Source organism: Neltuma alba, unplaced genomic scaffold, assembly GCF_004799145.2.
Source record: "Neltuma alba isolate B1F8T4 unplaced genomic scaffold, ASM479914v2 tig00010773_pilon, whole genome shotgun sequence".
NCBI classification, from domain to species: Eukaryota; Viridiplantae; Streptophyta; class Magnoliopsida; order Fabales; family Fabaceae; genus Neltuma; species Neltuma alba.
Window position 1 is genome coordinate 249,549 of NW_021635595.1, and position 27,245 is coordinate 276,793.

At 32.4% G+C, this 27,245-nt stretch overlaps 2 protein-coding genes across 2 annotated transcripts; both read left to right on the forward strand.

The window, feature by feature from the left end:
* Nucleotides 1–2,215: 2,215 nt before the first annotated feature.
* Nucleotides 2,216–2,877, forward strand: LOC114758926 (uncharacterized). The gene has a single exon (XM_028948030.1). The coding sequence runs from the start codon at nucleotides 2,268–2,270 to the stop codon at nucleotides 2,820–2,822; it is 555 nt and encodes a 184-aa protein (XP_028803863.1). The 5' UTR covers nucleotides 2,216–2,267; the 3' UTR covers nucleotides 2,823–2,877.
* Nucleotides 2,878–20,892: 18,015 nt separating this feature from the next.
* On the forward strand, nucleotides 20,893–26,129 carry LOC114758911 (trihelix transcription factor ASIL1-like). Its single transcript, XM_028948017.1, has 2 exons — nucleotides 20,893–22,209; nucleotides 25,743–26,129. The coding sequence occupies exons 1-2, from the start codon at nucleotides 21,360–21,362 to the stop codon at nucleotides 25,754–25,756; spliced, it is 864 nt and encodes a 287-aa protein (XP_028803850.1). The 5' UTR covers nucleotides 20,893–21,359; the 3' UTR covers nucleotides 25,757–26,129.
* The last annotated feature ends 1,116 nt before the right edge of the window (nucleotides 26,130–27,245 follow it).

Here is a 27,245-nt window from a genome sequence, read left to right on the forward strand (position 1 = left end):
TTATTCTCTAAATGAGTTCTTCAAGTGAACTCACATAAGCTTAATTTTATCCAAGACTTAAAAAAAAAATCAAAAGGATCAAATAAAATTTAATTGAATTCATACGCATTTGTTTATATATATTACATAAATTAAAATGAGGCAACATCATTCTAAACTTATGCTTAAGGTCTTTAAAAAAATTTTATATTTTTTATTGATGAATTTATATTTAATAAATAAATTTATAATATGTAATATGAATCTAACCATTTTCTGACCTGGAAATAAAAATAAAAATTGGAAAAATCAGAGATTCTTCATTTTTTTCTTTTCAATTATGCCATTAATCAGCTAAAAAGACAGAGCGTTGAAAGTGCCATAGGAAAATTAGAGCTGATGACAAAGCTTGGCCTTAGTCAAAACCAGGTCACAGACGTAGAAATCATTGTAAAATCTACTCTTCCAGTTCTAAATATAAGACTCTTATACTAATGTGTATAAAAGTATTATATTTAGGACTGGAAGAATATTAAAAATGGAGGAATCCAAATTCTCTTTCCATGTGCAAAATAATTTATTTTTAAATTAATTTTAGAAAATATTCTGCATTTAGCGTTAAAAATCATAAATTTTATAACTATAATAATTAGATTGCAGGAGAAAAGACAGGTAATAAAAATATTTTAATTTCTTATTAACACGACAAGATACGGTAATTTTTAAGATTTTATTGTATGACTTCTTAATTTCAATAAAAAAAATTATCCATCCACACGATTAAATTGTTTAAAAAATTGTAAGAATTTTATTAAAAACATAAGTTATCATGAATAAATTGATGAGTGATATTGAGTAATTATGTGTGATGTATGCCAGAACTACATTTTATATTTTTTTTATTAATTCAATCAAATGATTAAAATACTTGGTCCATATATATATATATATATATATATATATATATGAATATATATGGGATACTAAGATGAAGATATGGGTTAAATTTATTTCCTCCCTGTTTGCTAGGCAGTCACAATCATTCACTAATATGTGTCACCAATCATGAGTAGTCCTAATCTTTAAATCCCAACCTAATATTATATATATATATATATATATATTCATATATTTATATATATAGGGGGGGAGAGAGAGACAGGTGGTGGTGAGGTGAGGGTCCATAAATAATGAATCAAAAGCCAAAGCTACAGAGAGTGTTGCAATTACTCATATCACCAATTTCATCTCAACCTAAGCTTCAACATCACAATTATTCCTCTAATCCACTCTAAAGCTAACACAATTAAATTAAAATAAACTATGTAAACATCTCCATCAATTAGTAATATTTAATTGAAGTATTTTATATACCAATCATTTACCAACTAAAGTAAGTCCAGTTCAATGATAATTGTGCTTTAAGTATGTCATTTATTACAAAAACAGCTTACACTTGTATTTATATAAAATTCAAATGAATTGAAATGTTTTTTTAATAGATTCAGAAAAATGCATTGGATATATATAATATTTGTTAGTATTATGAGCTCTTATATGATATTGATGTTGATTTATAACCACTAGATTTTATTGTTGCATATTATGACATTTCCTTTCATTATTACTCTATGACATATGAATAATATAACTAATTACAGATTCATAGAACACGCAGATTAAATCACTAACAACTTATTAGATGATTATAGTTTGATGTTATTAAAGTGGAAAAACATTTATTTAGAACAAATTAAAGTCCTCAAACAAAATAAAATGAATAACAACAAGCAAAAATAAAATTTGATAATCTTTGTGGAGAGAGAGATATTTAGTGTCTAACAATTCTTTGAATGTAATTGCCTTCAATTAAAAAAATACAATGAAGAATATAAATTATTAAAATTAATTTAAATTGAACAGTAAAGAATGAAGATAAATTTTCAAATAAATTCAATAAAGCAAATAAAATTGAAAGAATAAAATGACACAAATAAATTTTATAATATCATCCGTAGTTGGCTCCATTGAAGGGAACTCAGTTCAAGAAAGTGTACGAAAAGGCGGATTTCGTAATAATATTAAGAATAACACGGTTTAAAAATGTCTTTTTTTTTTAAAAAAAAAAAAAGGTCCCATTTTAGGTCTCTCTCTCCTTCCATATATCCTCGTTCATTCTCAAGCTAATTCCTCTCTCCTCCTCTCTCACTATCTTCTCTCTCTATGAGTAGTGAGATACCCCTACTCGCTCTAAAGAAGAAGAAGAGGCAGGGAATAAGGAACAAGGCATGAAAAGCACCCTACGGTGTTGCATCTCTTGCATTCTCCCCTGCGGAGCTCTCGATGTGATCCGTATCGTTCATTCCAACGGCCGCGTCGAGGAACTCACCGGCTCCGTCAAGGCCTCCGACATCATGAAGGCTCACCCTAAGCACGTCCTCAAAAAACCTTCCTCTTCCTCCACCTCCGCCGCCGCTTCCGCCTCCTCCGACGGCGTCGTCCCTCGCATCGTCATCGTCCCTCCCGACGCCGACCTCCAGCGCGGCAAGATTTACTTCCTCATGCCTCTCCCTTCGTCGTCCGCGCCTCCGATACCGGAGAACAACCGGCCGAGGTCGTCTTCGTCTTCGTCGTCTTCAGCGACGGCGAGGAGCAAAAAGAGGAAAGAGCACAGACAGAAAACAATCTGTAATAGTCGTACCGGTAATTTGCTTGCCTCCTCCGATCGTTACTTGAACGATATACTGTCGGAGAAGCTCTCGACGCAGCGAGACCGAAGACGAGGACGCGTCGCTGTGTGGAGGCCTCACTTAGAGAGCATTTCAGAGTCAAATACCGATTGATCTGTAACGAGAGAGCCACGTACGGTTCTTCAATATATATTAATTTGTTCGAAAATCTCTCTGCTTAATTTGCTCTGATGAGGCATCTTCTTCTTCGTCTGTAATTAAATTCACATATTTTTAGAACTCAAATTATACTTCTCTCAATCCATTTTTGAATTTACAGAGTACAGTTCTGTTTTTCTCCTCTGCTTCTTCCTCCTCCTCCTCCCCCCCTGTTTTCGCCTCTGCTACGGCAACTGAGTACTTAGTTTTATAATAAGTCGAATTAACAAGTACAAAAATACTCGGGGTTTTAAAGTTGCTATAGGATTTCCGATAGATCATCTGAATCTTCTTCTAACCATTGAGCTTCCATGATCATTCTCAGGGTTTTTGACTTTTTTCTTGTTCAATACAGTGGAGTCCCCTGGCCGGGAGATAAGAGAGATTCTTTGACGGAAAATGATAACTAACCATCCAATTATTATTATAATGTTTAATTTGAATGTGTAGCCTCATTTTTCTAGCTTATAGATATGAATTGACTTTATTATTGTAATCTTAAATAACAATACGCTCATTCGTTTCTTAATATAGGAATTAGTTTAAAAGTTAATGTTAATTTTATGTATAAGACTTACTTCACCTGCTTATTAATTCTTTTCACAAATTAATCCAATCAATCAATCATAATCGAATAGGAGATAGAGTACTTCTGACTTAATTTCAACTAAAAATATTATATTGTTAATTAGAGGGGTAACACTAATGACTTAAATTATAGGTAGGATCAAACTCGAAACTTTTTTTATGTATATGAAAAAATTAGGGTGAGTTAGGCTCTAAAATTCACTTAGAACATATTTTAAGGTTCAAAGAACGTTTAGTGAGAAACTTATAACTTTATAGGTTATAAACTGACTCTTTAACAAGTAAACTCATTTTTGTTGGTAGGTCACAACTTTAATCACGTAGAATTTACATGAATACAGATAATTTATTAATTATTAATTTCATAAAAGAAGAGATGCTACTTTCCACAAATGAGTTGTTTAAATATCAGCTTTTGTGGTTGTTAAAAAATGAAAGTACAAAACAATTTAAGCAACTTTTAGTTATAATACTGACGATAACAGATCTAGTGAAAAAAAAAAGTGGGTGATAATTATGTGATTTTTGAGAAAAAGGCATAATAAATAAAGCAAAAAGCATGACATGGATGAATGAATGGGGTTGTGATTAGCTGTGGTGACTTTAATTGATGTGAAAGAGTGAGTACATGAGGAATGGAGAGATCCTACTTTGCACTGTGCAATGCTTAGAGCACTATCTGGGAAAAATTCCGTATGACGGATGGTGATTGCGACGTGATCGATGTTATGTGTTGCAGGCAAAAATGATCTCTCCTCAATTATTGACAACAAGAATAATCTTTATCATCAATTTTGGTTCTTTACTTGCATCTCAAAAACATGATTACGTGAGTTAATGTTGAAAAAAATGATTTTATCTCAAAAAAGTTATTTTAATTTGTTAACTTTAAAATCATGTCAAATATTTTTTTTCCTATCTAGGGCTTCGTAAGGTTAAGAAGTAAGAAAAAATCACAAAAAAAGACCACGAAAATTACACAATTGTAAATTAGATATTTTGTCAAAAAATTTTTGTCATTTGCTATTTCATTGTTGTTAAAACCTATACGAGTTTTGTAATGGATCCTGATTTGTAATTTTAGAATTTTTATGACTTTTTTTGGTGATTCCCGGGAGAAGTTATCACTAAAAAAAAAAGGAGTACATTGGTCAAAGTTGGTCAAAATGCCCATTTTGATATTGATATGCAAGTTGAGAATTTTGTAAAGCTAAGTGACGAATATGTAAACAAAAAATCGTGTAGTTTTTATAATTTGAGATTTTACTTGCATTTTTAAACGGTTATTGGGTCAAACTTAAAATGTTTGTGTTGATAAATGCTCATTGAAAATTTTGGAAAGTTAAACTAAAAGGCTGTCTCCGGTCCTTTTTAATCAAGAATCTTTTTCATATCCTTTCTTTTTTTAATTATTATTCACATACATGTTTATATTAGAGGCAATTAAATTTAAAATATAGCGAGACACTAAATGTGGACAGGAGATATTTTTGAAATCAATGTCCAAATCAAAGTTAGGTTAAGGTAATTAATCATGTCTACAAATTGAAAATGTTAAAATAATGAATGTAAAAAATATCTTAGTTCACCAAAAACAAATCTTAATTCAGAAAAATTATAATTGAACTTTTAAAATTTTAACTTTTCGAGATTTTCAAACTACAAGCATTTTGAAAAGGAAAAATTCCAAAAAAGTGACTGTTGAATTTCAAAATGATAAATCAGTATTGGTTACTACACTTATAAAGAAAATAACTACACTTACAAAGCAAATAACAACATATTTTTGTAGTAATTCCTGATTTGTTATTTTAAAATTCAACAGTCACTTTTTTGAGATTTTCCCTTTTGAAAATTCACTTTATTTAGACATAAGAGGAGGAGCAAGGGAATTCCCTCCAATTTACTTAATTAATTTAGATAAATTAAAAAAAATTAAATAAATTAGTTAATTATAATAAATATAATATGATCTCAATAAAATATTTCTATATATATGACATTAAATTATATATGAATTTATAAATTATATAAATTAGTTTGAAAAAGTTGATAGATATAAGAAAAAATTAATTAAAGTCTTACATTTAAAATCAAATTTAATATCTCAACTAACACGTATAATACAAAGAAAATGAAATACCTCTTTATTAATATTTATAAGTCATTTGTAGGAAAAGAATGTGTTCTCAATATAAGTCATTTGTAAGTTAATGAATGAGCTTTTTTTTAATTTTATTCCTATTGATTTGAATAAGTGGAGAAAATACGAAACATGTTCTTTAAATATCCTTTATTAATAGGCGTAGGTGAAAAATTATCAATTTAGTGTATTTTTTAATTTTCGAATTCAGGATGCAAGTGATTTAAACACGGCGGTAGAATTGAAACGCGGTGGCGCGGCCGTTTGTTAGAGGAAAACGATGAAGGAGTTCGTCGGTGCAAGTCATTCATATTTCTGAAAGGAAAGAACATGACATAAGGATTCCATCACTTTCCCTGCCTTCCTTGCTTCTTTCCCTTTCTTATCACTACATCATCACCATGATATTTATTGTTTGTCATTTGTGGGGAAATTTTTTTTCTAATTTTATCTCTATTAATTATAGTAAAGATAAAAAAAGAAATGTATAAAAAAATATACTAGTATTTAATACTTTTCTTAACAAAAAATAAAAAAAATTTATCTATTTAATACCAATACTACTTTTTAAATAGAAAAATAGCAAATAAAGACCCTCAATATGTGAAATTGTGATTTGGGACTCTTAATTTGAAAAATAACAAATAAAGACCCAGTTTTATATTGTAAATATAAAATTTTGGTGAAATATCTAAAATACCCCCAAGTTAAATGACAAGTTAACTATGTGAAATGACAAATTCACTTTAGTAAATAACAACTTCAGTAGACCAAATCACAACTTGGCTGAGGGTATACCAAATGACAAGTTAACTATAGAAAATGACAAGTTCACTTTAGCGAATAACAATTTCAGTAAACCAAATCACAATTTGGCTGAGAAATATTTCAGACATTTTATCAAGATTTTATATTTGTAATATGAGATCGGGTCTTTATTTGTCATTTTTTCTTTTAAATATATGAGAAGTTTTTGCAAGTGACACATGGCTTTAATTCCTCAACTCACCTTTTTCTCTCCTCTTTTTTAATTTTTAAAATTTTGGCTTTTTAGAAAAGAAATTCTTTTGAGGGCCCCCCAAAGCAGGAGGATAAATTCATCCATCTCTTTGCAGTGCAGATCCCCAGTGTCCCCCCACCCCTAAATGATGGAAAGTTTAGAATAATAACATCTGAAAAAAAAAGTTAAATAAATAAAAAGTCAGGACAGGAATGTATATAATTCATCCTCATATTCCCCAACGTTTCCATCTTCTTTTATCTAGAAATTTTTCTAGTGCCGAGGAAAAAATAATAAGTTCTTTTTCTAGACTAATTCTTTTCAAATATTAAATAGGTAAAATTAATAAAATATAAATATAAATTTTTAAAATATTATTAATATCAAGTTTTTCACAAAATATTCATATGTTATAGGAACGTTTCTTTTTCTCACACTCTCCCTAAACTACTTGGGTCAAATTCTAATTAATTATTAATTATAATTATTTAATTCGAAATAATAAAAGGGATCCTGCAGAAAGAAGAAAGTGATTGAAAATTGTAAAATGATTATAGATATAGTTTTTGGTTTCTTGTAATACATAATTTTGATTTCAAATGATTTAATTTATACCATTATTTATCTAGACAAATTTGATATTATTTGTTGTGTCACATCTGAAAAAAAAAATACCGAACGTTTTTAAATAAATAAAATAAAATAAAAACAGAGATAACTTTGAGTTAGAAGAGATGGAGGGTCCCTACCATGCTTTCCACTATATGAGCTTCTTAATAATATAGACTGTTGAATGGGATATGATCACTTTTTTTCCTCAAATAAATAACCCACTTATTTAAAGTACATTTATTTTTTTAAAAAAAAAAGCATACTAATTAGTCATGAACAACTAAATCTACAAGTAGGGGTGAGCAACAAACCCATTACCCGCTAGCCCGCCCATGACCCATGAAATTTTTGCCTATTTAAGCCAGCCCAATTAGCCCAAATAAGAGATTATAAACGGGCGGGCTTAAATGGGCAGGGTAGCCCATTAAACGGGTTGGGCTATGGGCAAGGTATTGGGCTGCCCATACCCGCCCGTTTAAGTTTTAATTTTTTTAAAATATTTTTATTCTTCATTTAATTGATGATATTGTTTCTCATTCATCTTTTATCAAACCTTCATGCTTGTCTAAGCTTTTATTTTATCCTTTAAGTGAAAGTTGGAACTTTCAAAGTTTATGAGACTTAATGATTGGTGACTATTTTTATGATTTTATTAGACTTTGATTGTTTGCGAATCTAAGTGAGGTTGTGTGATTGAATATGATTGATGTTATTTCATATTTGATTTGCTATTTGGCATGCAAAATTTATTGACAACTTCATAAGGTTACATATAAAAAATAACTATACTAAAAAAAATTTAAAAAAAAATAAATGGGTTACCCCGTAACCCGGTTAGGCCAAACGGGCTGCCCCGTAATCCATTTAATACGGGCTAAATGGGCTACTACCGGGTTATGGGTTAGCCCATGCCCATTTATGAATAAATGGGCGGGCTATGGGCTAACCTTCGGGTTAGCCCACCCCGCCCATTACTCAGCCCTATCTACAAGTGAGCTTTACTTGGCAAAGTAAGATCTCATTCAGATATGAACAGATGACAAACCAAGAGATCTTAATCCATAAAATTTTGATTCCCTAATCCCTTTTTAGTTTTTATGTATTCCTTACCTAAGCTTCTCATTCAAGTCTTTTGTCTTTTAAAAAAATAAATTAAACAAGTTTTGTGTAATTTTTAAAATTTTTTTTAAAAAATAGTTCCTCTCTTTGCAATCCATGGTTTGGTTCTTTCTTTCTTTCTTTTTGGGAAGCGGATTTCCAAAAGCTACAGGCCTACACTAGAAATAAAAATAAAATCGATATTGCACTTGTGCATACGTGATGATAATTTTCCAAAACAAAAAATACATACTATTTATTATTAAAAGGTGATTTTTTTAAAAAAAAACCTAAACTATGCAAGTGCATTCAAATTATTTTTTCATGAAAATTACATATTTCCCGATCGTAATAAAAAATAATAAAATGAAAAAAGATATAAGAATGTGATATTAAATTATGTTTTGAACTGTATCCTTTATATGTCTACAAATTTTGAACAAAGATCAAAAGAACATTTAGAATATGTACACAGTACAAGAAAAAAATTGTGAGACAACATAAAGTCCATGAAGCGATTCGAAATGAATTTTGCATTTTAAATGAAAGATTAAATAATATGTGTGCGCAATATATACACACATATATAGTTCAAACAATCTGCATTAAATAATATATTATTTCCAGTTCTAATTATAAGAATATAAAATCTTATTTGTAATATATAAATAAGTTCTTATAATTAGAAAAAAAAGAGTAGAAATTAAATAACAAATTTATATTTAAAATTAAAATAAGATGAAGATATTGATAAAGCCACGATGGAATTGAGGAAAGCATTAGAAGAGTGACATAATGAAGAGTACAGTTTGACTTTGAAGGACTGGTTTGAAGATAGGACTAACATTCAGCATTGAGCTCTCTGGTCAAAAAACAAAAAACATTTAGCATTGAGCTAAGCTTCAAATCCTCTCTCTCTCTCTCTCTCTCTCTCTCTCTCTCAATCTCTGAACTAATTCTGATCCGCCTGCTCATATATATGTGTGTGTGTGTGTGTGAAAGGCCTTGCTTGCCTGACAAGTGCATCTGAGATGAACTTCAACAAATACGTAAATGAACTCAGCAATCATCACTCTGCTTTCAATCTTGGCAGTTCGTACTTGCTTCTCTCCGATAAAAGATGACATCAACTCTGCACACTTTCAAAGAAAACTAATAAAACAGCTCTCATGTCTCTTCTCATTTGATGTCAATTTTGATTCCTTAACTGTCATACGGAACACAGATTCTTGCTCAGTGGGAGCGTGTGCTTTCACTTCCTTTTAACCTTTCCTCCATTTATACATCCAAAAAAGTTAAGGTGCAAATTTGGTTAAAGCTTCTGCTCCAACGTTGATTTAGAAGTTTGTTTGAATTTAATATCCCCCGAAAATTTCAAAAGGTAGCTATATTGTGTCATCCAATTAGAAAACTAATTAACTATAACTGTTAGATATTGATTTTAATATTTTTAATAGTAAGGAAGAATAATTAACTAATTTGAATGACAATAATATTTTTAGGTAAAAACTTTCAAGACAGATTTACATCTTAACTCTATATATATATAAAAAAGTAAAGGTCTAGTTTTATTTCAAAAATTTCCGCATAAAAATTGTGGGTATCTAATTCTAAAATTTTTTAGGATTAATATTTTTTAGTACTGTCAACCCATGCATGTTGTTAAATACGTTAATTGTCAATGTTTGTTTTTTAATGGTCAAGTTAGTTTTCTAACTGTGAGATGAATCTGCTCCTTTTTATTACATTCAAGGAAATATCAATCATGAAAAAGCCTTTGGATACTTTCACTACCAAAAAAAAAAAGACCTTAGACAACAACATTTAACGATGACAAAAAAAGTCACCGCTGAAAGTGGATTTTTAGTGGCGATATTAAAAAGTTGCCGTTTAAACTAAGACTTTCAACAGCGACAAAAATGTCACGGCTGAAAGTTAACTTTCTGTGGTGATTTTTTTTGTCACCGCTAAAAGTATATCTTTGAGCAGAAGGTGATGTCATCACTGGGTTCACTTTCAACGGTGACATTCTATGGTCGCGGCTAAAAGTAGACTTTTAGCGATGACTATTAGTGTTGCCGCTGAAGGTCTAACTTTCAGCGGCGATTATTAGTGTCGCCGCTGAAAGTGAACCCAGTGATTACATGACCTTCCGCTCAAAGGTATACTTTCAGCAGCGACAAAAAAAGTCAACCACAGAAAGTTAACTTTCATGTTGCTGTTGAAAGTATACCTTTGAGTAGAAGGTGATGTAATCACTAGGTTCACTTTCAGCAGCGACATTCTATGGTCACCACTAAAAGTAGACTTTTAGCGATGACTATTAGTGTCACCGCTAAAGGTTTGACTTTCAACAGCGACTATTAGTGTCATTGCTGAAAGTGAACCCAATGATTACATCACTTTCTGCTCAAAGGTATACTTTTAGCAGCGACAAAAAAAGTCGCCACAAAAAATTAACTTTCAACTGTGACATTTTTGTTGCCACTGAAATTATACCTTTAAGCGGAAGGTAATGTAATCACTGGGTTCACTTTCAGTAGTGACATTCTATAGTCGCCGCTGAAAGTGTAATATGTAACATCCTAATTTTCATATATATAATATTTAAACAAATTTTTATAGAATAGATAGAGGTTAAATATTCTATTTGTAATTAAAATAATTTTGATTTTTGTGTGTGTATGAGAAAACGAATAAAATAGCGATATTAAGAAGTCCCATATTGATTGAATGATAGGAAATGGATAAAATAGCAATGTTAAGAAGTCCCACATCGACTAAATGATGGGAAGAGGAAGCTCTAGAAGTCTATATATAGGTGGTAGTAGGGAAGAGTTAAAGATGAACCAAATAATTTTCGCACAAAACTGAGACAGTCTCAGTAAAGTGCTGTGTACGGGTTTGTAAACCGTTGGATCGGGTTGCAATTTGGTCAGCTGATCCTAGACTTCAAACTTGTTAGTTTCAATGGTTGGATCGTCAATTCAATGTCTGAGTTACAAGTTATTAGGTATGTTTTTTCATTTATTTTTTTAGATTTGGTAGATAGAATACTAGATAGTAAGTTAGGGTTTTTAAATTTGTTCACCATTGGATTAACCTGAAATTTAGAAAGTAGTCTTGTGACATGTAAGACATTAAATTCAACGGTTGGATTAATAATTAGACTTCTACAGTAAGAATAGATTAACTCATATTGAGGTTATCCATCTAAATTCTTTGAAGATAGAACATAAGTTATAAATTGAGGGTTCTCTATCTAGGTTGTGAATTTGGTGCTTCAAATGATATAATTTAATAATTAAAGATAACATAAGTTAAGGGAGCCTAGGAACTGAATATAAATCATCATATATATGTTCTTACCGCAAACCTTAAAAAAAGCCTTTCGAGCTAGAATTTCAAGTAATAGCTAAATATATTAGAGGGAGCGTTAAATGTTAGAAATTTGTGAGTAGTTTACTCTAATACTATATAAATAATGTTTTAATTTCAATTGTAGATATAAACTCTATTGTGGTATTTTCGAGTACGGGCCTTGTTTGTGCTTGATTGTTAGCTAGGAGACCAGGTAACTAAATTTCTATCTGTTACATGCATTGGTATGAGATTGGTGAGTGATTTTATAACCAGGTTTTATATACATATATTATGTTTTGTATGAACAGTCTTGTCGGATACTGTTTTGAAAATGATTGAAATCGTTTGTATTGTTAGAAATTAATGATTATGATTATGAGGTGTTATTCTGGAATTCGATTGATTATGCATATAAATGTGTTATTTTGAGTCATGTGCATCTAGTTTGGGTGGGAAAAGGAGATGATTGGAGTTATTGAGATTTATATACTTACCACGTGGTATCGGCCTCCATACGGAGCTCTATGGTTGGCCACTATTATTGTTCCACTAGTTCTTCAAGGGACTGCGACACCCTACTAGTTCTTTGAGGGGGGATCCATGGTCCACCGAGTGCTCTGTGGTCTTTGGCCGGTCCATATCACTCGAGTGGTGAGCTTGTCAGAGTAGCCAATCAAATGGAAAAAACTTAGCCCATGGGTCCAGTCAGCGGAAATAAGGAGGATATAAGGATGAATTTGGGTTCATGGATTTCATATGACATGGTATCTTCATTGATGTTTATATCTTTTGAATAAATGAAAAGTATGTTATCTCTTTTGAAATCATCAGTTGCATGAGATTGGCAGATATATTTGACCTATATGGTTATTGTGAGTTCAACTGTTAGATAAGTGTCTATTGACTATTATTAACTCTATGTATCTCACCTGACACCTCGCTAGCCCATGCTAATGTGTGTGATAGGTATGGATTTAGTTACTGAGACGTTGTCTCATCCCTATTGTTTAACATTTTTCAGGTGAAAGCTTTAAAGGAGGAACGTCAGGGAAGACTCAGGAGGAGTAAAACTACATTAGCAACTTGTAGCGTCTCCTCGATTTATAAGCTATGTTGTATCCTGTATATTGCCACCTTAGGATAAATTGTTTTTAATTGATTCATGCATTATTATTTCTTATGTCCTTTGAGTGTATTATTGTGGTATGTATGCTGGTAGGTGGCCAGAGGCTTAGGATTGCATATTCACATGTGATTTGTTTATGAATTTATTATAAAGTATGAATTAAGATTTAATTCTTAATATTTTGATTTATGACCAATATTATATGTTTTTTGTAACCATATTAGATAAGATTAATCCTTTCTTATATAGTTTGTATTTGAATGAGTTAAGAAAAGTTCTTTTATCACTGATAGGATGTATGATTGGGTTCTGCTCTTTTCTATCACGGATAACAAAATTATATAATTAGTTAGTGTAGATGATTGTGATATAATTTGAGTTTGTATTTAGCATGGTTTGGTTATAAAAAGTTATTTCTTAAAGTTACTATGAAAAAGTTAAGTTTATCTGTTTATTTAGGAAGGTTGTTTCATAATATAATAATATATATATTTTATTTTACAATAGTAATAAACAAATTCAATCCGACTAAGCAGTAAGAAGATTGGACATAAAAGGAGGTGGTCACGAGTTCAAACCTTGAAGAAGATACATTTAAGGTGAAAATATTTGGGCGATGACGTGGTGGAGGAGTGATGTGGCAATGATGTGGAGGTGGCTAGTAATGACGTGGCACCTGGTCGGTGATGAGGTGGAGGTGGCTAGTGATAACGTAGCGGTCGGCGGTGATGACGTGGTATTGGTAAAGCCAATTCTTTTTAGGTTTCATTTTCAGCGGCGACAAAAGAGTCATCGCTGAAAGTCACTTTTGGCGGTGACAGATTGTCACCGCTGAAAGTTCTTTTAGAGGTGTCTTTTAGTAGCAACAAATATCGCTGCTGAAACTTCTAAAAGTCGCCGCTGAAAGTTTTCAGCCATGGCTGCTATGGCAATGACTTTTCAGTGGCGACTTTTATACTTTCAGCAGTAACTTTTTGTCGCCGCTGAAAGTCAATTTTTTTTGTAGTGTTTCAGATCCTATGTGAAAACTTCTGAATGAAAATTGGATATTAACCCCGTAAAAAACAAATAAGAAAAAAAAGGCGAACTTGGAGTCAAGAACATTCCAAACATGATTTTCTTACTTATACAACTTGAATTTGAAGTAGAACCTAAAAATAGCACTAAGATTTTTAACATTCTCTTGAACAATTGACCATTGCTAAATCAGACTTTATATGATATTTCAATATTCACTTTTACATATATACGTGTTTTTTTTTGGGTGTTTGAAGCATTGCTATTTATAACTTAGTACAACTCCCGTTTTGGACTCTACTCAAGATTAGTAGGTAGGCAGAAATATTCTATACTACCATCCTTAATATAAAACCAGTTAATTAATTTGGAGATATTAAGAAAGTTATTAAGTTAATTTAAAGTATCTATATTTGTCATTTTTCTCCAAACCAATTTGTCTCTCTTATAAATTAAAATACAATCTAACAATATACATAAGTATTTTAAAGAGATCATGTAATATATGCTATAATTAAATAATTTAATAAATTTTTAAATTTTTTAAAATAGTTAACTAAGTTTTATATTTAAAACTGGAGATACTACATACACACGCGTGTGTATAGCATTGATGTATTGCATTGAAAGTTTGGTATGAAGCAATAAAAAAATGAAAATAAAGAAGTCAAAGTCATGAAATGATACTAAAACTGTTAAGATGTTAAGTATGAAAAGATTTAATTTGGCATGAAAAAAAGTGAAAAAAATTTCACATAAGATAAATTAATCTTAAAAAGAGATCTCTTGATAGAAAAAACACATAACCCGAATTTTTTGAGTTAAGAATTACTAGAGTAAAGCTTTTTTACAAGTAACACACCTTATAGCATTGATGTATTGCATTGAAAGTTTGGTACGAAACAATAAAAAAATAAAAACAAAGAAGTTACGGTCATGAAATGATACTAAAACTGTTAAGCTGTTAGGAATGAAAAGATTTAATTTGGCATGAAAAGAAGTAAAAAAATTGTCACATAAGATAAATTAATCTTAAAAAGAGATCTCTTGATAGAAAAAACACATAAACCGAATATTTTGAGTTAAGAATTACTAGAGTAAAGCTTTTTACAAGTAATACACCATATAATATGGCTCATTAAAATATTAAATTCAAAATCATGGGCACTATTTCAATATAAAATATTGAAATAGTCAATATTTTATAGCTATTTGCAATATGGTAATGCTTTTTTTTTTTAATTTAGGATTCATTTGACATGAGAAAAATGAGAGAGTAGAGGGATAGGAAAATTTTGATGAACTCGGTTTAGAAAATTAAAAAAATTACATTAGAAGTTTTTAATTAATTCTTATTACTCTTTTATATTACATCTTCTTTTAAAATCTATTTTTTTAATTTTTTAAATTAAACTTATTAAAATTTTTCCTTATCTCACTTTCTATCCACTTTATCCATATCCTTAGGCTTTTGGTAGAAAGGACATTTTCCTAGCCCCATCCAATGAAAGAGAAAAAGACTTGTTAAACTTGTCAAGGCTTTCCGTCAAGATACAGTGTCAAATCAAATGATAGTATTTCTTCCAAGTGTCCTGTGAAAGCATAGAGAGCAAACTTTATGTTGCTGGTTTTCAATATACTCTTCTCCCCGACAATTTCATTCCTCTATCTTTATCTCTCACATCTTGCTTCATGAGATGGGGGAAAAATCAAGTTTTTTTGCGCGCGCCACGTATTGGTCAAACGGAGTTTGCGAAACAGAGAAGAGAAAATTACACTCAATTCCAAATAAGAGATTTTATTATTGCGAGATGCCTTAAAATGTTTAAACTGATCTTATGTGTCAAGAGGCTTATGAGTAAGAGATTGCAATTATGAATTGATCATATTGCCTTTAGTATCCTCCCTTGTTAATTCCAACTCTTTTACTTCTCAATCACACCTATATAGGTGGCTAGTAATGACGTGGCACCTGGTCGGTGATGAGGTGGAGGTGGCTAGTGATAACGTAGCGGTCGGCGGTGATGACGTGGTATTGGTAAAGCCAATTCTTTTTAGGTTTCATTTTCAGCGGCGACAAAAGAGTCATCGCTGAAAGTCACTTTTGGCGGTGACAGATTGTCACCGCTGAAAGTTCTTTTAGAGGTGTCTTTTAGTAGCAACAAATATCGCTGCTGAAACTTCTAAAAGTCGCCGCTGAAAGTTTTCAGCCATGGCTGCTATGGCAATGACTTTTCAGTGGCGACTTTTATACTTTCAGCAGTAACTTTTTGTCGCCGCTGAAAGTCAATTTTTTTTGTAGTGTTTCAGATCCTATGTGAAAACTTCTGAATGAAAATTGGATATTAACCCCGTAAAAAACAAATAAGAAAAAAAAGGCGAACTTGGAGTCAAGAACATTCCAAACATGATTTTCTTGTCAAGGCTTTCCGTCAAGATACAGTGTCAAATCAAATGATAGTATTTCTTCCAAGTGTCCTGTGAAAGCATAGAGAGCAAACTTTATGTTGCTGGTTTTCAATATACTCTTCTCCCCGACAATTTCATTCCTCTATCTTTATCTCTCACATCTTGCTTCATGAGATGGGGGAAAAATCAAGTTTTTTTGCGCGCGCCACGTATTGGTCAAACGGAGTTTGCGAAACAGAGAAGAGAAAATTACACTCAATTCCAAATAAGAGATTTTATTATTGCGAGATGCCTTAAAATGTTTAAACTGATCTTATGTGTCAAGAGGCTTATGAGTAAGAGATTGCAATTATGAATTGATCATATTGCCTTTAGTATCCTCCCTTGTTAATTCCAACTCTTTTACTTCTCAATCACACCTATATAGATCACTACTCGGTGTTGTATATTGACTTGTCAATTGAGCCATACTAAGTTATAAGCGCATGTCCTTTCACTTACAATTTTGCAGTCATACAATTGATAAGTAAAAGAGTTGGAATTGATAAGGAAGGGTGATAAGATGGTCGATTCAAAATTACAATATCAAGCCCACATGTTTCTTGACACTTGAGATTAATTTAAAGGAGAATTCCAATCAGAGTCTAAGGATGAGATTTGATTACTTTAAAGTCTATTGATAAGTAAAGAGTAAGCAATAACAGTTTTCAAACAGAAAATAACAACAGGTTTAGACTGATCACGTGTTATTAGGACTTTTTAGTAATTAATTTTTTTTAAGGCTTCTTGGTAATTTTCCCTTAATTTAAACATTCAAAGGACCTTGCAACAATAAAATCTCTTATTAAGAACCTCAGTGTAATTTTACCAACAAAGCCAAGGTTATTGAACTTGCATTGAAAGATTTCATTCATTGGACTAGAGGGTACCATTGGAGTTGTATTAATCAATCCTTATGTGATTGCAGTTAAGATGCACATTACAGGCTGATCCTAATTTATGCTATCTGAATTGATTTTAAATGGTGAGAAGATTCAATTTAATTAATTTTTTGTTTTAAATAATTTTTATTTTAATAAATACCTGATTTAAAATAAAAATAATCTTATGAGACTTTAAAACAAATAAATTATCATTAAAGTTTTTTAAATTTGAACCATACCATATTTTAAATAGACCAGAATTCATTACAGCAATGAGCACATGTGGTGATGAGCACTAAATGAAGACCTTTTTATTTTTTTATAAGGTGTTTATTATGAAATAAGTTAAAATGATATGTGTAAATTGAACCTCTATATATACGTTAGAAGATAAACTCGACATCATCATGAGATTTAGAAAGGTTTAAATTTCAGCCATTAAAATATTAACCAAGGGTTAGAGAAAGGAAGAGGAAGAAAAAGGAAGAGAAGGGAAAAAACAAGAAGTTCCGAACGAGAGATCTAGTACAATCAAAGCAAAACAGAAAAACATATACACACTATAGGATGGACCCTCTTGCTTTGGCGAGCACTAATGATGTCCAACTTCATATTATTATTATTTGTTTTGGCCGGCATCAAGCTTCATATTATTCTTCTGGTTCTAAATATAAAACTCTTTTTATAGTGTAACTTATACTATAAAAAGACTTTTATATTTAGGACCGAAAGAGTATTATTTTGCTTTTGCGATTATTGGTTCAAATTTCCCGTGGTAAAGTTGGCAAAAAAAAATCGCCCGGGGTTAAAAATGGAATGCATTCTAACTAATTCTCACATCTTGAACCTAAGGATCCCTTGCTGAGACAACTGTGTGACGTCCCTATCTTGGAAATTAATACCCTCACGCCTTCATATTTAAATCGAACTACATTGTGGGTCCTGATGAACTGTGATATACATGACACATATAACGTGACCTTTTATAAATTTGCACATCATGTATAGATATATAAATTGCTGTTATATGAAGAGACAACTTAGCAAAAGCGTGGTTTGCCAAAACCTGGGGCTCAATTGGCAAATCACACCTCTCTTAGATGGGGAAGTTGTAAGTTCTAACTTTCCCATGGGAGATTGTAGGTTAGGATTAAAATTTTTTTTTAAAAAACATGGTTTGATCGTAATTTAACCATTTAGACACATCAGCTTAAGGTTATGTCTTGACGTACTCAACCCAAACAATATATCTACTTACACTAAAGATTTCTTGAAATCTAATTGTTTTCTAGAATTAATTTTTTTTATATATTTCATGTGGTATATTGTTTGGATGATCTTTATGGATGTTTTATGATTTCAATTTTTTTAATATACTTCTGAATTTCAAAATTGGGTTGTTGGCTTAATATCATGCAAAAATGATGGATAGTTATTAAGTTCATATAATTTAAAAATAATTATTGATCCCAATATTAATTCCATAATAAATTCAGTTTGAATTATTATAATTATATTTTTTGTTGTTGAATAAAATTATCTTTTTTCCCGTATTGTTTAATGTTTTTGGAAAAAAGAAAAAACTTTTCATATTGAAGCCAAACTAGGCCTAAACACTTGGGCATCGGGCTAGCCCCAACATGCTTTTAGATCCATCACAAAGTAGAAAGTCCAAGTTCAGTATTGTTGTGGAAAAAAGGCCCAGGTACAATATGACAAGAGGTGAAGATAAAATCGAAATGCTAAATAGGAACAGGGTTTACAATTAATTCTCCCCCATCAATGTGAGTTGAGTCCGGCAGAATTAGTTAATTCTTCGTAGCATGACAAACTAGAGTTTGAATCTTTACTGAAAGAAGAATCTATATTTAGTACTTAATAGTATTTCGAATAAGATTGTTTCTAATAAAATGACACTTATGCACAGAGGGGGACTCTCATCAGTCACTTGTTCTTTTCACTACATTGAAGTCTCCACTCATTTCTTCCATTATACCAACTTGGTTTTTTGTTCTTTTCATTACTCCAAGGTGTGTGTGTGTCCATTGGTGGATTTAAAGTTGGCCAACAAGGGTACGGTCCTCCCCCTCATGAAATAAATTTTTGGTAAAATATTCTAATAATTGAAGTTAAAAAAGAATATTATATCTTGAAGAATCTTGCCCCCAAGCTTTGGCAAAAGGGGAAAAAATTTGAAAGAATTATAATGAGGTCCCAGAAAAAGAAAATAATTACAAAACATGTCTCAAAAGTTATCATTTTCTATTCTGAAACTTGTTATTATTTAAGTTTCTATTGAGACTTTTTAGTTATTATTTTCTTTTTTTGGGATCTCATTGTAATTCTCCTAAAAAATTTTCCTACCAAACAAATTATTCTTGGATTAATTCATCATCATATGTGTTATTTGTTCATCTTATACATCATTGCTAAAAAGAAAAAATTTGCCATGCATATGAATCAATGTTGTTTTGATCGTGAGATCTTTTCATCTCCCCGTGTTAAGCTTAAGCTTATCAACACAGACAACCCGTGTGCGTGATACACTTTTAGTACCTGGCCTTTTTTCCCCCTCAAATGGAAAAAAAAAAGAGATGATTATTGATTAAAAAAATTGAACTTATACCCCCCCCCAAAAAAACTAAAAAGAAAACCATGATAATTATAAGCGAATGTTTAAATATTTTTAATCATACTCCAAAATTGATATTTATATTATATAGGGTGTATTTCTAAACTAATGCTCATGAATGTCATCAGTTTAGATACATAACTAGAGAAGTTAAGTGAAACAATATAATCTTGCTTAATTCATTTCAAAAAGATGAAATTAGATTCGGAAATAAAGTATGAAATCAAATGCAATATCTTTTAAAAACAACTCTTTGATCTATGAAATACAGATTAAATATATGATGAGAGTTTTATCTCAACTACAGAGAAGCACTTGGTGGATTTTAACAATCAAAGTTTATTTTTCGTCCTCTATAGTCTGTCACCCCTTCACATTATTTTTTGTAAGGTCAAACCCAAATTTTTAAAATTTTTTTGGTTTTGATTCTTTTATGTAAGCCACATTAGTCCTGATTAACAGTTCTCATAATTCTATTTAAGGGTGTTAAGTCAATATGCTTAAAAATATGAAGACCTAGATAACCATTTTAATGCAGTGGAAAGAGATTACAAATTGCTAAGCATTTACTTAAATACTCTTCTGATCCTTAATATAAAACTTACTTAATTAATTTAATTAAATTAAAAAAATTAGGTAAGTTAGTTAATTATGAAAAATATGACATGTTTTTTCTAAAACACCATAATCATTTTCCTTAATATCCATCCTCCCTCTCCTGCTTAATTATAGTTAAGAGAATATTCATAGGGATAATTTAAAAAAAATTAATAAATATAAAAAATAGGTCTTATATTTATGATCAAAACAAACTTAATAATTAAGCCTTATATTAACGACTAAATAATAATAAAAGTCTAAAATACTTATACCAAATTGAGTTAGTAATAATTGACCAAAAAAATTGTTAGGAATATAGTTGTTCTAGTCTATGTCATTTCATGACGGGGAAGGGCGGGAAAGAACGGAGAGGTAATTATCCATATTGGGAAAAAAAAAAAAAAAAAACCTAAGCAAGCGACGACTTTGTTAGGCACGGAGAGTAAAGACGCGTCCGGAGGACCAATCCGTTGGACCTAACCGCTCTCTCTTTCCTTCTGGCCGTCACCAAAATGTAATCCTCAACCTCAGCCAACGGAAACGATGATCAAGCCAGCACGCTACCCTCTGTTAAAATTAAAAAAATTTGAGATAATCAAATTTCTCTTTTAATTTTTAAAAGATTTGTCTTTTTGGATTTGAGTGTAGTGCCGATCAAGCCGAGCCGGTACCATCCGATGACGCCAGCCACTCGCGCCCTATGGATTCCCCCAACTACACGCGCCCTTCCCCGGCGACCTCATCGGCTCGACCGTACCGAATTATCTTTCGCCTTCTCACCCACCCTTCTCTTTCGCCTTTCTCTCTCTTTCCTATCTCTCTCCCTCTCTCATGCGTCCTGCGCGCCTTTCTTCGTCGACGCCTGTCTCTCTTCTTCTTTTTCTCTCCGTTTCTCTCTCTGTTCTCTGACCCTTTTTGTGATTCAAGTTCTCCGATCCCTGATCTATTCCTGGGGTTGATTTCTGTTCTCTGCTGTTGTTGATGGCGGATTTGCAAGATGGGCTGACGCCGCCGGCGACCAATCACCGTCCGATGCCGGTCCGGGAAGATTGTTGGAGCGAGGAGGCTACTTCCACCCTTGTCGACGCCTGGGGCCGGCGATTCCTGGAGTTGAACAAAGGGAATCTTCGGCAGAAGGACTGGCAGGACGTGGCGGACGCCGTGAACGCTTTACATGGTCATACGAAGAAAACCCACCGTACTGATGTCCAGTGTAAGAATCGAATTGATACTATTAAGAAGAAGTATAAGGTTGAGAAGGCTAGGGTTGTGAACTCCGATGGGAATGTCACCTCCTCTTGGCCGTTTTTTGAACGGTTGGATGCTTTGATTGGGTCCAATTATAATTCGAAAAAGTCATCCCCGTCGCCTCCGGTGGCTCTGCCGTTGCCGTATCGTAAAACCCAGTCCCCGCCGGTGACTGCTGTGCTAGCATCTGTGGCACTGCCGCAGAAGCGGTCTGCCGTGACGGCTTTGGATGATGGGTATTTTAGGAGGAATTATTCAGCTGTGGCAGCAGCGGCAGCAGCAGCAGAGGCTGATGAGGATGATGACGAAGTGGAGGAGGAGGACGAGGAAGAAGATGAGAGGGGAAGTGAGGTTGAGGAGGGGGAGAGGGAAAGAGAAGGGATGAGGAGATTGGCAAAGGCGATAGAGAGGTTTGGAGAAATGTATGAGAGAGTGGAGAGGGAAAAGCTGAGGCAGATGGTGGATTTGGAAAAACAGAGGATGCAGTTTGCTAAAGATCTCGAAGTACAGAGGATGCAGATGTTTATGGACACACAGGTTCAGCTGGAGAGGATAAAGCGTGGCAAGAGATCTGGGTCTAATGGTGAGATAAAAGTTTAGATTTTTCTTGTTTATGCTTGATGTTTGATCTTTTGTTTGACGTTAGAGCATGCTTCTTGGTATTGTTTTAAAATCTAACGGAAGATGTTATGTCTGCCTTTTAAACAGAGGGATGTTTGGTCGCTATGGGATTTCCCAATTAGCTTGTTTGTTAGATGGAGTTTTTTATTATGTTAGATCATGGACTTGAGAAAATAATAATTAATGTTATGAAATATTTGTTTCATTCTCCTTCTATTTATCCAAACCCAAGTAGTGAGCTTTATTACTTTTTGATGGAGACATCGTCATAGTTTATCGTCATGTTTATCTGAGAACTTTATTTCAATATAAAATGCGAGCCGCTTCTTTAAAGTTCAGGTGGCGTAGCATTTGCGTGGCAAGTTTAGGTATTTTAAGACTCAAAAGTGAAGGACATTAGTTTATTTTTACTTCCATTTACGGTAAAGTTTAGAAAAGAAATTGGGTCAAGGTCTATGAAGCGACTGATTATTGCATGACAGGTAGCAGCAGGATTGTGAGATTCGCTCTCGTTATTTTGCTGTTTTCCTTTTATTGTCTGTGTACATATACTCAAGTTTGGATGTCCTATCTCACGGTCCGAAGTGACATCTTGTATCAATGATCTATTGTTTGGAATTTGATTGGCTTTGACTTTTTACTGACTGGAGGTTGTACTAATGTTTTGAGCTTTAAAACGGTAGTGATTAATCCTAAAATTCTATCAAGTTTCCTGGTAAATATTGCTTGAAAATTGCGACAGTACAGCATTAATTAGTCAATTTTGATGTAGAATAATATACCATCGACTTGCTTCAGTCCCTTTTGTTTTTTGAGGCTTCCTATCAGGGGAACTGACTATCAGATGGTTCTTGTACTGTTTTTTAACTTGTGCATTGACTGAGAGAGCAAGTTTAGTTTTTGGGTAATAATTTCATTATGGATAATAGCTGATACTTGAATGATGTTATATTTCTAATATAACAAATCGTGTCTGGTACATTTTCTTATTCCTAAAATGTTCGACTAATTGTATGGGTATGCACTTTACAGTAAAAGTGGTGTTAGAAATTCCTCGTATTTGGAGCTCTTTATATTAAACGCCACCTTTCCGTGGCTGTAAATACACGTTTTACATTCTGTTTGAGGCAGAACCAGTTGTGGTGTTCTGTTACTGTAATCTATCTTCCATGTTGAAGCATTATGGAAGTGAGGCAGCAATCAAACCAAAGCCATTGTTCAGATGATTTTTAATGGGCTGCGGTGGGTTAGGATGGGATATTCCCTGACTAATCTGAAGCAAATTGAGTCAGACAACATGGATTTAAAGTTTTCCCAATGACAGTTTTCTTCACTATCAAGACTTGAGTGTAAGATTTTATTTGAGAATAACAAGTGCCATACCGTTTGAACCACTTGTTGTTATGCTCTAGTGCCTTTTTACCTTTCCTCTGCATTGAAGGAAATAGCATGATTGAGAATCCTGTTGGAAGTTTTCCACCCTCTCCCTTGATTCTCAGTGTAACTCTTAAAACAATAGGAAGGAAACTGCTATCTTTTTCTCTTGGGAAACATCCAAATATTGTAGGGGTTAACTCCCACTCTTCCCACTTCATTTCATTTCAGACCTCTTTAATAACCACTGCATTTCGTCTTTTTAAAACGTCCAAACACAGCCTGAGAGGCAGAGAGCAGGTTACTCAAATTGAATCGGATTGATATGTAATCAAATGAAGGTTAAAGTTTCCAATTTGAGTTGCAGTTTTGTCCAACACATATAATAGCCATAGGCAACCATATTTGAGTTTGCATCGATTTGCACAAAGAGTGTAGTAGTGCTTGTTTAATCTGGCAACTTACATTATACTTTGCTTAAAATGAATCCTGATTGAGGAAGGTTTTCTTGAGATAATTTAAACTGGGTCTGAGCACTTGTGGGATTCATACTCCGCAACTCTGATATAGGGATCTCCAAAAATTTCTTTTGACTTTTCAAGTCTCTTATATTGCAATTGTGGTTTTAGTTTATGACGTGGTAGGAATTAATTGATGGACTCTTAGATTTCTTCCTTGTTGCTGTTGGGCTTAGATTGCTTCCTTGTTGCTGTTGGGCCATCTGGACAGGGTTGAATCATCGATTCTAAGAATTAAGTACGGATGTAAAAAGGGTAGTTCTGAACGGGGATCAAGATCTAAAAGGAACTGTTTGTAGGTTGATTCTCTTTCCTGTTGTGAAATTGCTACATAACAACAATAGATTCTCTTGACTATGGGGTAGGTAGTCAGAAAATTTGGGAAGTGTTGAGACAGTCATTTAGATGTATCTGGTTTGAATTCAAAGTAGTGAGATGAGTTTGCATTTTGGCTACATTATTATAACTTGTACCTTTGGAATGGTCCTATACAGAGAGAGAGAGTGTGATAAGCTTGTGTTCTACAGATTCATGGTGTCTTTAACTACCTTCAATTTGATCGGCCTCTGATCCCTTGCCTTAATCTTGTTTTGCCCCATTGGTTTTCCTTTCCTGTTTTCCATTTTGTTTAGGTCTCAAATCAGTGTCCCTCAAGCTATTAGTTTCTTAAAGCAATATGGTGTTTATGGATGTGATTCGTGCATTTGGGAACTTGAATCTCATCAATTGGGAAGAGAGTCTTGGAGATTTATGCCCGAGTCTTTAGTTATTCATTGGTTTTATAGAGGTTTTTATATTTTATTTGGAAAGATTTTGGAACCTTTGGAATCTTATTTTATTTTTGATTGTGTTATATTTTATTTGTTTATGATGCCTGTCATGGCTAGGATGAAAAATTAGTGATTGTTCTTCATGTTTGAAATTGGAATGGAATTTATATGCTGATGCCCATGATAAGTTTTGTTATCTTTTTCCTTTATATTGCAAGTTTCTGGAATATCCTGATGCATGTATTGGAAATGCTAAATCGTCGGAGATATCTTGTTTTATTGATATCAAGGTCAATTTTCTTTTAACTTTCTATGTTGAGGTTAAGTTCAATTGGGGTTTATGATCTTCTCATATTAAGTGTTGACCAGTTTACAAACAGTGGGTTTCAGAGATTGAAGTTAAAAACAGAAAAAAATTCTCAGTATCCAAATAAAATGAGGAAAGAAAAATTTTGATAGCAGATTTTTCCCTCCTTTGCTTCTACACCTGGGATTCAAGCTCTGAAAAACCATTTTGCTCAATTCACTATATTTTTCATTTGGTTTTGTGTTGTTGTCTATCACCCAGCTGCTAATGAATGACTGTTATTTCTTGAGGACATGTTACTTGTTTTTACAGTCATAGTTGTTTGAACTTGTGTTTTCTGCTTCATTTCTGAAATCAAAATCATTTGCCCTGCGGAGTAAAAATTGATGCTTCAAAATTAGAAAGGATTTATAAGATTATGGGGCGTATAGTTATCTTGAAGTATTTCTAGGAAATGGATGGATTGTTAATTCCTAGTTTGTTGATTGCTTCTAAATCATCCTTACAAATTTGTTGGTTGCTGCAGATATATATAGCTAGCCCAGAGGGGGAGGGATTGATGTTCCTTGGTCGGAAGGCTATGGCATCCTGATGTGGCTATTAACAAGTACATATAATATCAGTTGATATTGTCATGGGGGAATCCTCAAACAAGAATTTATTATGTATTCTTTTAGTTGGCCTTTATTTGTTATTTAGCTTCAATTGTTTTTTTTTTTTTTTTTTTTTTGGGGGGGGGGGGACAATCTTTGTGATTAGGTAGCCCATTATGAACTAATTCAGCTACTGTTCTCGCCTAATCCGGGGCCCGGATACAGTATTTCACAATGTATAACCATTTCGTCATCCCAGAATCTGTCTGACTCTGCACGTGATTATCTTATAATAAAATTTGAGTAGAGTATCAACTGTTTATGCATGCAACCACTTGTTGCAAGCAGTATTTCAGAGGCATTCGTTATTGCAGGATGATTATTATTTAGAGTAGTTATGACATATGATCCACTTCGCATTTTTGACTTGTGTTGAATTGATGTGGGTGGTTATCATATTCATCGGGTATATTTTTGGATTGAATTGAATGAGTTTCTTTATGAGCCAAATCAGGATCATTAGGGAAGGCTGGGATGGAATTATTTAACTTCAAAGAAGTCAAGGTAGATTTGCAAGAGAGGAGAAACAGTGAGCCAAGTTAGATTGAGCAAAAAGGCTGAATATATTTCCATGTAATCCAAGGAAGAAGAAGCATGAAGGTCGCATTCACACCCCACACACAATATGTGATTAACTCATTGAAATACTCTCACGCACTCACTAGTAGCACGCAACACCAGTGTTTCCTCTTTGGTTTTTTTTTTTTTTAAATATAAGTTTCAGATAATTTAGTCGTGTAAATTAAAAAGTTGGTTGAAACATTAAGTATGTAAAAAATGTAATTTAATTTTTCAAGACACCCTTATTTAAAAAAGAGAGATAAAAGGGACAAGTAATTAATTAAAGATAAAATATTTAAAACGTATTAAATGTCTAAACATTTTTGAAGTGTGGTTTATTAAAAAAAATTAAACCCACTCATGAAAAGGTTCAGAGTTATAGTAATTCTCTTTTTAACATATCAACATGGCTTCCGATATTACCAAAACAAATTCAAGTATTATTGAGTTAGATTAAGGGTAGCCTTATCAATTTAACATTTTTTCTGATCACTATTTAAATTAAATATTTGACGAAGAATTAATAAAATAATTTATTTATATGAAATTCATTTTTTGATCACTATTTAATTAGTATTGTGATTTGAAATAATTTATTATTTCTTTTATGCACAATGAGATGGGTGGGTTGCTTTCTTTTCTTAAAAGTTTAAAATTTCTGTGCAATGTTAAATTTAAGGTGGCAAAAGTCCATGAGCTGTTTAACTTTACATAATATTTTATTTCGATACTTTAAATTTATAGAGCATCTTCTTGATCATTTAATCTTAACGTCATTAGCAAAAAATGTTAATATTAAAATTTTAAATATTGAT